The sequence below is a fragment of the Anguilla anguilla genome, chromosome 2 (genome assembly GCF_013347855.1).
Source record: "Anguilla anguilla isolate fAngAng1 chromosome 2, fAngAng1.pri, whole genome shotgun sequence".
Classification (NCBI taxonomy): domain Eukaryota; kingdom Metazoa; phylum Chordata; class Actinopteri; order Anguilliformes; family Anguillidae; genus Anguilla; species Anguilla anguilla.
Window position 1 is genome coordinate 76,119,498 of NC_049202.1, and position 17,500 is coordinate 76,136,997.

The 17,500-nt window shown below is 45.2% G+C and overlaps 1 protein-coding gene across 11 annotated transcripts in view; it reads right to left on the minus strand.

Moving 5' to 3' along the window:
* baiap2b (BAR/IMD domain containing adaptor protein 2b) overlaps positions 1-17,500 on the minus strand; it is a 66,561-nt gene that overhangs the window by 23,003 nt on the left and 26,058 nt on the right. For all 11 annotated transcript variants that reach the window (XM_035406891.1, XM_035406896.1, XM_035406900.1 and 8 more), the window contains 5 exons: positions 13,753-13,824; positions 8,769-8,903; positions 4,334-4,486; positions 1,183-1,446; positions 36-231 (listed from right to left, as the gene is read on the minus strand). In XM_035406891.1, coding sequence (XP_035262782.1) covers positions 36-231; positions 1,183-1,446; positions 4,334-4,486; positions 8,769-8,903; positions 13,753-13,824 — 820 coding nt within the window. The remainder of the gene's footprint in view (positions 1-35; positions 232-1,182; positions 1,447-4,333; positions 4,487-8,768; positions 8,904-13,752; positions 13,825-17,500) is intronic.

A 17,500-nucleotide genomic window follows, 5' to 3' on the forward strand; every position in this document is an offset into this window, starting at 1 on the left:
GTCAGGATGACGTTGGCGGTGTGGGTGGGGTTTACCTGCAGAGGCCTTGCTCCTGGCAGGCTGGGTCTTGCGCACGGGCAGGGTGCTGGAGTATTTGTCGCTGGCTTGCCTCGGGTGCTGTTGGGGGGCCTTAGCCTGTGCCATCCTCCCCTCCACCCACTGCTGGTAATCCTCTGCATGGCCCCCCACCGCACCGTTCATCAGGGGCACCCCGTCCACTCCCATGAGCCTCTGTGCACACCAACACATCCCCTTAACCTCAAATACACCTAAACTAGCCAAGCAGATGCCTAGACCTGAACAACAAGCTCACCAATCAGGGGACATGGATACTCATCAACCAACCAATCAGAGATTTTGGCTCCTCGTCATACATGAGCAACTCCCCCAATTCCACTAATCAAGGATCAGGGCCCCTGACCAATTACAGACCTCCTCTAAAGGGCCAAGGCTCCTTATCAATCCACCAATCAGTGATCAGCAGTCCTCACCATGTGTTGCTTATTTTAATTTAAAATATATTATATACAACATAAACTTTTCTTGTTTAGAGTTAATTATTAAATGTAGAGATCCATATTTGTATATTTGTTGTATATTTAGTTATTTTAATAGTCCAGTCTCGGACCCCATTGAAAATGAGCCAGCTATTGTTGGCTTAATGGGTAATCCTTGCACTCAATACTCTACAAATTGTTTCTCATGTTAGCATCTCACTTTTTACAATAACCCTCTTTGTACTGTTTTAAGTAAGTGTATTTGTTCTATTTTGTCATTTGTATATGATGAGTGCAAATAAATAAATCTAAATCTAAAATCTAAAAATAAAATGGGATTATGTAATCAGAAACAGATTGATTAACTTGCCAGGATTACACCCGTCAACACATACAGCAACATTGGTATCACCTCCAAACTGAAGCAGTCCAATTCTATTGGTCTGCACAGTTCTGATGGCTGAGGTTATCAGTCTGCTTTCTGATTGGTTGGTGGCTAGCTCAGTGTGCATTTCTAACTGGTTGCTGGGTAGCTCATTGTGCCTAGTTCTGATTGGTTGCTGGGTAACTCATTGGACATAGTCCTGTTTTGTTAGTGGGCAATTCAGTTTACATAGTTCTGATTGGTTGGTGGGTAACCCAGTGTGCATATTCCTGATTGGTTGGTGGAGGGGGGGTTACTTACATCCTGATGGGCCAGGCCACCTGTGAAGGCTGTGAGTTCAGGTGCCAGGGGGAGGGGCTTGGCTCCAGAGGAGGGGTCAGACATTAGCATATTGGCCTTGGAGGCATCCAGGGGGCTGGACCTCAGTGTACCAGGGGCGGAGCTGAGCTTGCCAGAGGCGGAGCTTAGCTGCTGGGCCAGGATCATGGCTCTCTCTGGCAGCTTAGAGGGGTCAGAGCAGGCCTGCTGCCACAAGGGAATGTTTTGAGCCAGCAGATCCTTCCCCTGAACAGCAAGAATAAAGCACAATTACAGCAGGAATATAACACAATTACAGCAGGAATATAACACAATTGCAGTGCAAATATAACACAATTACAGCAAGAATATAACACAATTACAATGCAAATATAACACAATTACAGCAAGAATATAACACAAAAAGTAATTTCCTCCTTAAGCCGCGTTTCCACCGCAGGAACTATACCCCGGAACTAGGAACCTTTTGAGGAACTCAGTGCGTTTCCACCGCAGGGACTAGGGTCTAAATTTAGTTCTGGGGGCTTTGTTTTACCCCCCAAAACGTTCCTGCTCGGGGGGTAGTACTTTCCGAAAGTACAGGAACCTTTTGGGTGGAGCTTGCAGCGCTGAACATTTCTGATTGGTCGAGTACTCGTAGCATTTGTGTTGTATTTATTTTCCGCCATTACCCGCCATGTTTGAAAATATGCAGCGGCAAACCAATTTATTTTCATAATAACTTCAAATCAAACTTGTATGTTATGCGGCGCAGTAGCCTACTTTTGGTTATAGCCTGTCAACGTCTTGGAATTATAACGTGTGCTCTTCTGTTCTTTTCTTGCTTTAGTATTCGTTTTATAAAATGCTAAGCATTCGTGCTGGGACAGCATATTACGTAGGCTACCAAAACATTCAAACGGATTCATTCGGTTGCTGAATATTTTCTTCCGGATTTTCTTTGTTAGCCCGTTGTAATTGACTCAAAACGTTTGATACAGTTATGTGAGGTATGCGGTAGTTCTGCATAATTAACATTGGTGATACAGTACAAGCAAACTGGAAATCACCTTCCGCACTGTTTATCCGGGTAAAATAACAGGTTAATTCTAGTAATCTTCCCTTTAGCTTTTTCAGACTGCTGTAATTTTACTCAATTTTACTGCCATTTTTCAATTCCACGAAAAGACCAGGAAGACTATGGACTCATTTATGGTGCATGGTTCGCATCTGGAGGGCACACTTCGCTGCTCAGCTAGCAGTAACTTCGAAGGAAAGCAAACGGTGGCTGTACCACTACTAATTTACATTTTCACGCAAGTCCGAGTTTTCGTTCTATTCTTGTCATTTTGCGATTAGCCTATATGGAATTGACGACGAGAAAGTAATAAAACAGCAAATTGTTTACAATGTGTGCATGTTTTCTGCTGTTAATGAATGTGTTTGAGAGGATATATGAAAATCAATAAATACAAAAGTAACCATATATAGTCATTGTTGGTAACCCGTTGTATATAAGTGGAATAAACCCCTCCGGGCTGTCCCGGTTATTAGAAAATAATGTAGGCTACTTCGGTGGTAGTATGGGGTTACAGAAGAAATCATATGACAGATGGACCGACGACAACGTCAGTGGGCTAATTTGCCTAATCTTCGCGGTACTTTAGACCCCGGTGGAAACGCAGACAACCATTGGCTGAAGGAACCTTTTAGTTCCTGGTAAAGTAGTCCCTGGGACTGAAAGTTCCGGGTAATTTTGGTGGAAACGCGGCTTTAGTTGCTCAATCAACCAATAAACCACATTCAATTGATTATTAGATTCAGCTGATTGAACACAGCCAGGCTTGACTGCAGCCAGCCCTGTTGAATCTAAACTGCACACATATTGAACCTCACCATCAGAGTGAAGTAGTCTCCAAAAAGCTACTACAAGCAAACTGCCACGATGAAATTAAATTCCAGAAGATATATTTGTCAGTCTGGAAAGGGTTACAGAGCCATTCTGTAAGGCTCTGGGACCCAGCTTTTTCATGGCACCGTATATAATAAAAACACACTAATATAACAGCACAATAACAGTGTGGATTTTAAAGGTGAATTGCACTTCTGTCCCTGCTGAAAAGGCCTGGCAGCAGCTGGTAGGGAGAGCACTGATTCAGCTGCGTGGAGTTTTTCACATATCATGATACAGTGTGCATGATCCCTCATTTCATTCAATTTAATCTGAGCTATCACACCCCGCTGGCCAGGGGAGGATGGCCTCCCCGCTGTAGCCTATACTTCCTCCCAAGATTTCCCATTGGGGAGTATATTCTTGCCACCATTTTTTATCTCAATTACTTGCCTTGTGGGGATTAAAGTCTGGGTTTTTTTTCATTTCCACTGTAAAACATTTTTGTGATGTGTGTGTCTGTGTAAGAAATGCTATACAAATGAAATGGAATTGAATTTAATTGAATAGTAAAAACTGAGGGATTATTGATGCCCCAGAACAAACTGCAGCAAAACACCTTCCTGTTGATGAATATATTGCTCTCCATAACCATGATGCACCATTCTGCCATTAATCACTCTCCATGCCCATGATGCACTGCTCAGCCAGCTCTGCCATTAATCACTCCGCATACCCATGATGCACCGTTCTGCCATTAATCACTCCCCATACCCATGATGCACTGCTCAGTCATTAATCACTCCCCATACCCATGATGCACTGCTCTGCCATTAATCACTCCCCATACCCATGATGCACTGCTCTGCCATTAATCACTCCCCATACCCATGATGCACTGCTCAGCCATTAATCACTCCCCATACCCATGATGCACTGCTCTGCCATTAATCACTCCCCATACCCATGATGCACTGCTCAGCCATTATTCACTCCCCATACCCATGATGCACTGCTCAGCCATTAATCACTCCCCATACCCATGATGCACTGCTCTGCCATTAATCACTCTCCATACCCATGATGCACCACTCTGCCATCAGTCACTCTCCACACCAATGATGCACTGCTCTGCCATTAATCACTCACCATACCCATGATGTATGGATGTGATGGAGGGGTGAAGAGGGAATGGTGCTATATCACCAACTCATCCCATAACCCTGTCACACTGGGTCATGTGACCAGCACGTGCCGCCTCACCTTGCCGTGGTAGGTGGCGCTGTTCTTGGCAACGGCACACTGCCGATCCACCAGGAAGCAGTACCTTCTCCGCTCCTCCGACAGTGCTGTCCTGTAGCCTTCCGCAATGCAGTTATCCAGGTCACCTTGCTTGCAGCTGATGGCCTCTACATACTGAGGGGAAACCACAGAACTGTGTAAGAACTGCAGAGGAAATGGGGTCATGTGTTTCAATCCTACCCTAGTTTGGGACTTCCACAAATGCCACCGCAAGATGGCCACCACAGCCTGGAAATGCTATATATGTGAATAATTGCTTTGAGTGTTACAGATTTGATTTCATTTGCTCACAGTGAAATTTATGTACCAAAAGCTCACGGTAGGATAATCAATAGAAACAGGCAATAGTATTTAAAATTTTTCCTGGATCAAAAAAATTTCCAGACTGAATCAAAAAGAGGAAAAACATGATTTAAAAAAAAAACGTGCTCGGATTGTCGTTGAGGTGACTGGTCTCTGATTGGTTAAGAAAAAACCAATGAGATTTGTAACAGGGTCACATGATGACGCCTAAATCCCCCTAGTAATTTCACAGCTTCATCATATGACAATGCCTAACACTGCCGCTCGTCTCTAAACCACCAAACTACATAAGTTAGCTTACAAATAGCCCACCGCTAACTAGCTAGCAAGCAAGATAATGTTAGCAAACAGTTATAAAGTTAACTAGCTTGACAACTGCCATTGATTTGTTATCTTTGCATAATAAAATGGTTTCAAATGTATTGACAAGACTTCACACTGAGTTTTAAATGGGTCACATCAAACAATGTAGCCTATGACGACGAAAAGTATCAATATTATTACTTTAGGGGGCACAGCATCTATCTTTTTGGCTAAATAAGCCAGCTTTGGTCACACAGCCTTTGTGACCAATGTAATGCTGAGCATGTAGCCTAATGTTAAGCAACTATACAGCTTATAAACAAAGCTAGCTAACTAAACAGGGGGGTATTTCACTAAGCAGGATTCCTGAATTAGCTGGATAACTGTGCAGAGTAAAACCTAGAGCAGCTCTTTTTACTTCATGTTTATGGAAATTTGCTATCTACGCCTCTGGCTGCTAGGGCTAGCTAACTTAAATAGCTAACAAATTTAGCAGTCCTCATTAGCAAACAGTTACAGCAGCAACACTGACACTGTACAAAATGGGCAAAATGACCACCATCACATGACATACCACAATGGCTAATCAGAGAAAATGCAAGTTGAGAAGGCAGCTTTCTAGTTCTTATACAGTTCTATGGGAGAAACATACAAGGGCAGAGACCAGTCCACCAGTCAGGCTATTAAAAAATAAGGCCCTGCACTGCCATTATGGCTCAAAATCATAAGGACCCCACACTGCCATTCTGCTTAAAAACATAAGGTCCCCACACTGAAATTCTGGCTTAAAATATAAGGACCCCACTCTGCCATTCTGGCTCAAAAACATAAGGATCCCATACTGCCATTCTGGCTCAAAAACATAAGGATCCCACTCTGCCATTCCGGCTCAAAACCAAAGGCTCCATGCAGCCATTCAGGCTCTGAAATACAAGGCACCAACACTCTCAAAATAGCGAGAATTCCCTCACCAAATGGACCATGAATGACACTGTAATGACCTTTCCCATCGGCTGGTTGTGACATGAGAAGCGTGTTCTTCTCATAGCTCACAGCCGCACACATTATAGCACCTTTGTGCTTCATGTAATTTCACAGGCTTCATTCCGGCTGGCATGCAGGACACACCTGGGACTCAAAGCAGTCTGGCCCAGTATAAGGTTCCACAACATGGTACACTGACACACAACATGAGGAAGAGGATGGAGAGGAGCATGCTATCACACACGCAAACCCATTACACACTGCAAAAAGTCCATTACTCTGTACAGAGACGCACTGATACTCTGTCATTATGCACTGAGCCTGTAGAGAGATGCACTGATACTCTGCCATTACACACTGGCCTGAACAGAAACGCACTGAAACTCTTCCACTACACACTGAGCCTGTACAGAGACGCACTGAGACTCTGTCATCACGCACTGAGCCTGTACAGAGACGCACTGAGACTCTGTCATTACGCACTGAGCCTGTACAGAGACGCACTGAGACTCTGTCATAACGCACTGAGCCTGTACAGAGACGCACTGAGACTCTGTCATTACGCACTGAGCCTGTACAGAGACGCACTGAGACTCTGTCATAACGCACTGAGCCTGTACAGAGACGCACTGAGACTCTGTCATTACGCACTGAGACTGTACAGAGACGCACTGAGACTCTGTCATAACGCACTGAGCCTGTACAGAGACGCACTGAGACTGCAGTGCTGATGCTGGCTGATGGCTGCTGGCATCCCGCCTCGCGCGGTGGTGGCGGTGGAAATGTCAGCAGCTGCTGTTTTCCATTTCCTGTGCAGATCACAGCTGTGACTCCACCTCCGGCTGTGTGATTGGCAGGTCCTAATGAACCGAAGCCCAGTTCCACTGCCTACCTGTGTCCTGACGGGCTGAATGACTCATTTCCTCACACCTGCCTCCACAGAAATAAAGACTCAGATTATTTCAGCTCTTTAGATGCAGGTAAAATTTCACATTTTACAACACTCCGGCAGACCCCTTCATATCTTCAGGAAAACATGGAACTAACCAGGACTCACAAGCTGTGTGTGTGTGTGTGTGTGTGTGTGTGTGTGTGTAAGGTGTGTGTGTGCGTGCATTAAACTGAGTGGTGAGCTAGTCTCCTCAAACTGCAGACCTGGAGGGCTGCTGTGTCTGCAGGTTTAACTCCAGTACTGGTGGGTCAAACCAGTATCAAACCAGCTCACCTGAGTAACCAGCCAATCAGCATCGTCCCAAAGCAGCTCATCTGATTAACCAGCCAATCAGCACCATCCCAAAGCCAATCAGCACTGTCCCAAAGCAGCCCAACTGAGTAACCAACCAATCAGCACCATCCCAAAGCAGCTCATCCGATTAACCAGCCAATCAACATTATCCCAAAGGTAATCACCACTGTCCCAAAACAGCCCATCTGAGTAACCAGCCAATCAGCACCGTCCAAAACCAGCCCATCTGAGTAACCAGCCAATCAGCACCATCTCAAACCAATCAGCACTGTCCCGAAGCAGCCCATCTGAATAACCAGCCAGTCAGAACCATCCCAAAGCAGCCTATCTGAGTAACCAGCCATTCAGCATCATCCAAAACCAGCCCATCTGAGTAACCAGCCAATCAGCACCATCCCAAAGCAGCCCATCTGAGTAACCAGCCAATCAGCACCATCCCAAAGGAGCCCATCTGAGTAACCAGCCAATCAGCACCATCCCAAAGGAGCCCATCTGAGTAACCAGCCAATCAGCACCATCCCAAAGCAGCCCATCTGAGTAACCAGCCAATCAGCACCATCCCAAAGCAGCCCATCTGAGTAACCAGCCAATCAGCACCATCCCAAAGCAGCTCATGGAGGCCACGCCATGAGTAAGGGGGTCAAATGTGAGTAACGCCTAATTTATACTCAGTCACACAACGCTTTTGATAAGTGTCACCACAAAAATGACATTATTTTCAACTGACGAAAGTGCCGCAGGATACTTATTCTGTGTTGCGTACCTCTAAAATGTTATGTGGCCAACATCACACTGTCGCACAATGTGACTGTACAGCCAGATGGAACACCAAAATTCACTGTCATGGATACTTTTTGGTTTTTGTTGCTCTATGTCATTATTTTGGGTTTGGCCGGTGTTGATGAACATGGAGGGGACAGAGGAAAGACCATTAGATTAAATAATGAAGTATCCCCTGTACAATGCAGGGATGGATGCAGTTAAGTCATTGAACCAATTAGCCAACATACTAAAATAGCTGAAATCCAGCACATAACACATCAAATTAACTGGAACATACTTGACTTGTTTTTCCATTGTTTGGTTTATCTGACTGACGAACCACATTATTTTTTTTGTTAAAAAAAAAAAAAAAAAAAAAAAAAGTAGATTTAAAATTTCTTCCTCCTCAATTTCAGGATTTCCTTGGGCACTGCCATGATTTCATATATGCAAACATCAGCAGTCGGGCGTGTCATTACCACAGAGAGAGCAGAACCCTTCGCTGAAGTGTAAATGCCAAACGTCATGCGACACTTTCATTTTTGTTGCACGACCCTTGTCAAAAGTGTCATCGAATGAAGAATAATGGTGCTTCAGTCTGCTGGACCAGTACCTGTGACCTGTGATCAATAAACCTCAAACCCACTGGGATCCAGTGAGATACCACTGTGATACAGCCGCAATCCTATCAGCCAATGACACCAAACTCTTCAGACACAGCAACCAATCATCTCTTCAGCCCATTTCCGGTACCTTTCCTGTTACTCAAACATCACAGTGCCCCCTGCTGGTCCCCACCTGCATCTCCTTGTCTCCGTACTTGGAGGCGTTCTTGCCCTGGCTCTTACGGCGAAGCTTCTTCAGCTCCGCCTGGCACTTCTCCAGACTCTCCCCTTTACTCTTGTGCTCCATCTGGTACTTCTTCAGTGCGGCCTGCAGGGGGAGACAGAGAATTATTACCATCACCCTAACCACACCATTACACCTTCACCCTGACACCACCCTAACACCATCGCCATCACACCATCCTCACACCATTACCCTAACACCACCTGAACACCATCATCCTAAGAACACCCTAACACCAACCTCACACCATTACCCTAACACCACCTGAACAGCATCACCCTGACGACACCCTACCACCATCCTAACACATCACCCTTACACCACCCTAACACCGTCACACTGACACCACCATCACACCACCCTAACAACACCCTAACACCATTACCCTGACACCTTCACCCCGACACCACTATCACACCACCCTAACACCATCACCCTAACAACACCCTAACACCACCATCCTAACACCATATTAACACCATCACCCTAACACCATCACCCTGATACCATCATCACACCAAAATCACACCACTCTAACACCATCACCCTGACACCACCCTAACACCATCCTAACACCATCACCCTGACACCACCCTAACACCATCCTAACACCATCACCCTGACACCACCCTAACACCATCAGCCTAACACCATATTAACACCATCACCCTGACACCACCCTAACACCATCCTAACACCATCACCCTAACAACACCCTAACACCATCAGCCTAACACCATATTAACACCATCATCCTGACACCATCACCCTGATACCATCATCACACCAAAATCACACCACTCTAACACCATCACCCTGACACCACCCTAACACCATCCTAACACCATCACCCTGACACCACTCTAACACCATCCTAACACCATCACCCTGACACCACCCTAACACCATCAGCCTAACACCATATTAACACCATCACCCTGACACCACCCTAACACCATCCTAACACCATCACCCTGACACCATCCTAACACCATCAACCTAACACCATATTAACACCATCATCCTGACACCACCCTAACACCATCCTAACACCATCACCTTGAAACCACCCTAACACCATCCTAACACCATCACCCTAAAACCACCATCACACCACCCTAATACCATCCTAGCACCATCCCCCATAACCACCTAATTCCATCACCCTAAGACACCCAACACCCAATCACTCTAAGATAATCAACCTAGCACTACCCTAATATCATCCTAACACCATCCTAATATCATCGCCCTAACACCACCATAACACCATCACCCAACACCATAACACCACCCTAACACCATCCCAAAATCATTTCCTTTATTTTTCATTATTCTTTATTTTATTTATTTATTTTGCAAAGTTTCCCCTTGAATTGCCTGAACCTAGTGCAGTGTTTACAGCTTGTTGCAGCCTGAGAGGCAGGACTTTTGAACAAAGGGAATTTTACATTTCAGGCAAGTCCCCAAGCATCACCTGAGCTCCAGGTCTACAAGGTCAAACCCAGGTGTTTTAATAAGTGAGCATTAGCATACCATGTACACAACACTTCCTCCTCTACCCTGGCGATTCCATCAGTGAGACTTACATGCTTATCTTCCTCACATCTTCAGGATAAGGCAGAGAGCCTCTGATAAATACCTTTGCACCAACATACTTTCATTATCTCATCTGTGGGAATACCTGGCTGTACGACATGGAACTGCAAGTTTCCACAGTCGCAGATTCCTATTTGGTGCATGTTTCTGCATGGTGCATGTTTCTTTATGGTGCACGTTTCTGCATGGTGCATGATTTCTGGATGGTGTATGTTTCTGTATGGTGCATGTTTCTGCATGTTGAATGTTTCTGCATGGTGCATACTTCTGCGTGGTGCATGTTTCTACATGGTGCATGTTTCTGCATGGTGAAAGTTCCAGGATGGTGCATGTTTCTGCAAGGTGCATGTTTCTGCATGGTGACAGTTCCTGCATGGTGCATGTTTCCGTATGGTGCATGTTTCTGCATGGTGAAAGTTTCTGCATGGTGCATGTTTCTGCAAGGTGCATGTTTCTGCATGGTGAAAATTTCTGCATGGTGCATGTTTCTGCAATGTTGCAGGGGCAATGGCAGAGAGTCAATAGGGGGCCATTCCGTCGCTCATGGCAACATCAGAAACGAGGACGCATGTGGCAGAATCTGGGTCCTGTCCCAGAAAGTAGCCGGCCCGCAGAGAACATCAGCATGAGCGTGTTTCCAAATTTGGCACTCCCTGCAGACTTGCACTGCGTCACACACTGCGTCACACACACACTGTGTCTAACACACACACCGTGTCTAATACACACACACTGTGTCTAACACACACACGCCGCATCACACACACAGTGTCTAATACACACACACTGCATCACACACACTGTGTTTAACACACACACACCGCATCACACACTGTGTCTAATACACACACACCGCATCACACACACAGTGTCTAACACACACACACCACATCACACACACAGTGTCTAACACACACACACCGCATCACACACACAGTGTTTAATACACACACACCGCATCACACACACACAGTGTTTAATACACACACACTGCATCACACACACAATGTCTAATACACACACACCGCATCACACACACAGTGTCTAACACACACACACTGCATCACACACACAGTGTCTAACACACACACACTGCATCACACACACTGTGTCTAATACACACACACCGCATCACACACACAGTGTCTAACACACACACACTGCATCACACACACAGTGTCTAACACACACACACACTGCATCACACACACAGAGTCTAACACACACACACACACCACACACACCGCATCACACACACAGTGTTTAATACACACACACTGCATCACACACACAATGTCTAATACACACACACCGCATCACACACACAGTGTCTAACACACACACACTGCATCACACACACAGTGTCTAACAAACACACACTGCATCACACACACAGTGTCTAACACACACACACTGCATCACACACACAATGTCTAATACACACACACCGCATCACATACACAGTGTCTAACACACACACACTGCATCACACACACAATGTCTAATACACACACACCGCATCACACACAAAGTGTCTAACACACACACACTGCATCACACACACTGTGTCTAATACACACACACACCGCATCACACACACAGTGTCTAACACACACACACTGCATCACACACACTGTGTCTAACAAACACACTGCATCATACACACAATGTCTAATACACACACCGCATCACATACACTGTGTCGAATACACACACACCGCATCACACACACAGTGTCTAACACACACACACACTGCATCACACACACTGTGTCTAATACACACACACACCGCATCACACACACAGTGTCTAACACACACACACTGCATCACACACACTGTGTCTAACAAACACACTGCATCATACACACAATGTCTAATACACACACCGCATCACATACACTGTGTCGAATACACACACACCGCATCACACACACAGTGTCTAACACACACACACTGCATCACACACACAGTGTCTAACACACACACACACTGCATCACACACACAGTGTCTAACACACACACACAGCATCACACACACACACACAGCATCACACACACAGTGTCTAACACACACACACTGCATCACACACACAGTGTCTAAAACACACACTGCATCACACACACTGTGTCTAACAAAGACACTGCATCATACACACAATGTCTAATACACACACCGCATCACATACACTGTGTCGAATACACACACTGCATCACACACACAGTGTTTAATACACACACTGCATCACACACACTGTGTCTAACACACACACTGCATCACACACTGTGTCTAATACACACACACTGCATCACACACAGTGTGTCTAACACACACACTGCATCACACACACTGTGTCTAACACACACACTGCATCACACACACTGTGTCTAACACACACACTGCATCATACACACAGTGTTTAATACACACACTACATCACACACACAGGTGTAAATGTGTTTAATGTATGTAAATCCAGAAGGTAATATAGGCAGGTGTACATGTGTTTAATGTATGTAAATCCAGAAGGTAATGTAGGCAGGTGTACATGTGTTTGATGTATGTAAATGCAGAAGAAGGTAAGATAGGCAGGTGTACATGTGTTTGATGTATGTAAATGCAGAAGGTAAGACTGGCAGGTGTAAATGTTTTTAATGTACGTAAATGCAAAAGAAGGTAAGATAGGCAGGTGTACATGTGTTTGATGTATGTAAATGCAGAAGGTAAGACTGGCAGGTGTACATGTGTTTGATGTATGTAAATGCAGAAGGTAAGACAGGCAGGTGTAAATGTGTTTGATGTATGTAAATGCAAAAGAAGGTAAGATAGGCAGGTGTACATGTGTTTGATGTATGTAAATGCAGAAGGTAAGATAGGCAGGTGTAAATGTTTTTAATGTACGTAAATGCAGAAGAAGGTAATATAGGCAGCTGTACATGTGTTTAATGTACGTAAATGCAGAAGAAGGTAAGATAGGCAGCTGTACATGTGTTTGATGTATGTAAATGCAGAAGGTAAGACTGGCAGGTGTACATGTGTTTGATGTATGTAAATGCAGAAGAAGGTAAGACTGGCAGGTGTACATGTGTTTGATGTATGTAAATGCAGAAGGTAAGACTGGTAGGTGTACATGTGTTTGATGTATGTAAATGCAGAAGGTAAGACAGGCAGGTGTAAATGTGTTTGATGTATGTAAATGCAGAAGAAGGTAAGATAGGCAGGTGTACATGTGTTTCATGTATGTAAATGCAGAAGGTAAGACTGGCAGGTGTACATGTGTTTGATGTATGTAAATGCAGAAGAAGGTAAGATAGGCAGGTGTACAGGTACTCACACTCAGGTAGCGTGCGTCTAGCTCCACCTTCTTCTCCAGTTCTGTGAGGAGCTCGTTGTGGAAAGATTTCAGCTGTGGAGAACACAAAGGGTTAACAACCAGACACCTGCACAAACTGTACTTGATTAGGTGTGTGTGTGTGTGAGTGTGTGTGTGTTTATGTGAGTTTGAGTGTGTGCGTGTGTGTGTGTGTGTACATGCATATGTGTGTGTGTATGTGTTCATGTGAGTTTGAGTGTGTGCATATGTGTATGTACATGCATGTGTGTGTGTGTGTGTGTGTGTGTATGTGCGTGTGCATGTGTGTGTGTGCGTGTGTATGTGTGCAAGCATGTGTGTCTGTAATGCAGTGTATGTGTGTGTCTGTAATTCAGTGTGTGCGTGTGTTTGTGTGTGTAATGCAGTGTACGTGTGTGTGTGTGTATGTGTGTGTAATGCAGTGTGTGTGTGTGTGTGTGTGTTTGTATGTGTGTGTGTGCATTTGTGTGTGTGTAATGCAGTGTAGGCTTGTGTGTTTGTGTGTGTAATGCAGTGTAGGTGTGTGTGTTTGTGTGTGTAATGCAGTGTATGTGTGTGTGTGTGTGTGTGTGTGTGTAATGCAGTGTGTGTGTGTGTGTGTGTAAGGGTGTGTAGTGCAGTGTATGTGTGTGTGTGTGTGTGTGTGTGTAATGCAGTGAGTGTGTGTGTTTGTATGTGTGTGCGTGTGCGTTTGTGTGTGTGTGTGTATAATGCAGTGTATGTGTGTGTGTGTGTGTGTGTAATGCAGTGTGTGCATGTGTTTGTTTGTGTAATGCAGTGTATGTGTGTGTGCGTGTGTGTGTGTAATGCAGTGTGTGTGTGTGTGTGTGTGTAGGGGTGTGTAGTGCAGTAGTGTATGTATATTTACTGTGTCCTCCAAACATATGGTAACAGTTGCATGAATTTTGTTAGTTGTGCTATACTTCTGGATCTGGATCTGAGATCAAAAGATGAATGAGTCAAAAATACTATCAGCTTTTACTCCATGGTATTTACATGCGTTTATGTTTTACCACTTTACAGAAACAGATGTTTTTGTATCTGCATGTTCCTTTCATCTTAAGACTGATGCCACATGGGGTTCAGTAGCTCCTGGTAAGGTTCCAAATGGCCGTAAGGTTGAAGGGGAAGTCCCAGACAAAGAGAAACCCAAACCCATTTGGGGGCACACAGTAAGTAGCCCCTTTACTGTTTGGTTCCCCCTGCAATCCCCCCCCCCCCACCTAAGGTTGTTTTGAGTTGATCTCCTGCCACTGGAATGTGGGGGTGGAGCCAAGACTGTGGAGGAAGGAAGTGCACACCCCTTTCTTCACATTAATCTACTTCCTGCTGCACAGGCGTATGCTTCATGCTGAAAGTCTTCTGGCAATGGGATAGGGGGACGAGGGCAGGTCATGGATGTGACTGGGAGCCTCAAGACCCACATGGAAGCGGCACAGGTATGATAGTCATCAGAAGATGGGATCCAGGAACAAGCATTTTTCTTTGGCAGCCGTGTGATTGAGACGCATTATTTAAAGTCTATATGGCTCACCCCCTGATGGGGGATGGTGTAGAAAAGGTGACCTGAACATTGCAAACAGTCCAAACATCTTAACCAGGCAACCTGGAATATCCGTACTCTCCTGGATGTCCAAGATGGGACCACAAGACCAACCCGGACAGTGCTGACTGCTCATCAGCTGAGGATGTGCTGCTGTGATTGAGATGAGGAGGTGTAACGTGGGCACTACAGCTCTGAGTGAGATGAGGAGGAGGTGTAACATGGACACTACTGCTTTGAGTGAGATGAGGAGGTGTAACATGGACATTACTGCTCTGAGTGAGATGAGGAGGTGGTGTAACTTGGACACTACTGTTCTGAGTGAGATGAGGAGGTGTAATGTAGACACTACTGCTCTGAGTGAGATAAGAAGGTATAATGTGGACACTACAGCTCTGAATGAGATGAGGTTCAGCAGTGAAGACTCCCCGAGAGAGGATGGAGGAGGGTGCCCAAGAAGATGCTCACAGAGCTCGCGTGGAGTCGGCTTTGCCAATCTCCTCTGTAACACCTCTGAGTCTCCCCAGGGAAAAACTGAGAGGCTAATGACCTGCGCATCCCACTGGCTAAATGTCGCTACGCCACTCTCATATGCCCCATCTGCCTATGCCCCAACACTGGATGCTGATAACTTCATGTTTTTTATGAGGCGCTTGACACTGTACTGTCCAGAATCCTTCAGACCAACAAGCTCCTCCTCACTGGTGGCTTCAATGTGAGAGTTGGCTCAGATATAAACACCTGGCAGGGAGTTGGCAGGATGCATGGAGTTGGTAGAATGAACAGTAATGAGACTACTCACACTGATCTGAACACCGGTTAGTCATAACCAACACCATATTCCAAATGAATAAGAAATACAAAATCCCATTGAGGCACCCTCGCTCTAAACACTGGTACATAATTGGCTGAATTGTCAATCAGATATCAATGATGTCACCATAACCTGGGCCATGTACAGCACTGAATGCTGGACTGACCATAGACTGATGCAGTCTTAACACAAACTCCTGTTACAACCTCTGCACACAAAAACAATCTTGTTGCAAAAAAGCTAAACTCCAGCACTCCGGAAGGTTCAGATATCCTGCTCCAGACAGATTGGCAACTTAGCCTCTCTAGTAGGAGACCATTCAAACTGTCCTTCATTGTGGAAGACGAGTGGGCCAGACTGAAGATTGGCATAAATCAGACTGCATCAGAAACACTCAAAGACGGCACCAGGACTGGTTTGATGACAGCTCCTGTGAGACTAAGGCACTGCTTGAGGACAAATGACGGACACTTCAAGCCCAGCTCTCTAATCCTCAAACACAAGCCCTCATCAAAAGTGCAAAGCAATCTGCACTGAAGCACAAAAACAAGTAAGACTCATCCCATATGAGTGGTGGGTCAGAAAAGCCCAGGAACTCAAGCAATGCAGACAAACAACACCTACACCTTCTGCACTGCTGCGAAAACTCTACGGCCCTCAACATGAATCATCACTGCTGTCAGATCAGCCAATGGCTGAACATTACTCAAGGAGAGTCACAGATCCTGGAAAATTGGGCTGAGCATTTCAGTGCCCTCCCAAACAACCACAACCCCTCCAACTCCACCGTTCTGTACTCCCTCCCAGGCCCGTTCACTGGATGATACACCACCATCTCAAAGATTCTCTCAGGCATCACAAGCTTGAGAAACAAAAAAATCTCTGGCACAAATCCCAGTGGAGCTACTCGGGAGTGATGGTTATCCTCTTGTGAGGAGTCTTCACCATTTCATTTCACAGGTCTGGCAACATGTAATGATTCCTCGAGAAAGGAAGGACAACTACACTGCTACTATCTATAAAAAAGAAGGGTGACAAATCAGTGTGTGGTTACAGTTGGGACATTTTTTGCTGTCAGACACTGGTGTGTTAGCGCATGCTAACCTGCATCATAACTCACTTAGAACATCCTTCCAGAAAAAGTGTGGTTTCAGAAGAGACAGGAGCGCATCTGACATCATCTTTGCCATCTGGCAAATCCAAGAGAAGTGCAGGAAGCAAAATAAAAACTTAAACATTGACTCAAAGATTTTGCAAAACCCTTTGACACTGTGGACTAAGCACTCCTGTGGTTACTGTTGCACAAATGTGGGTTCCTCTCAAATTCCTTAACATCTTGAAACAGTTCCACAAAGGTATGGTGGTGTGTGGCA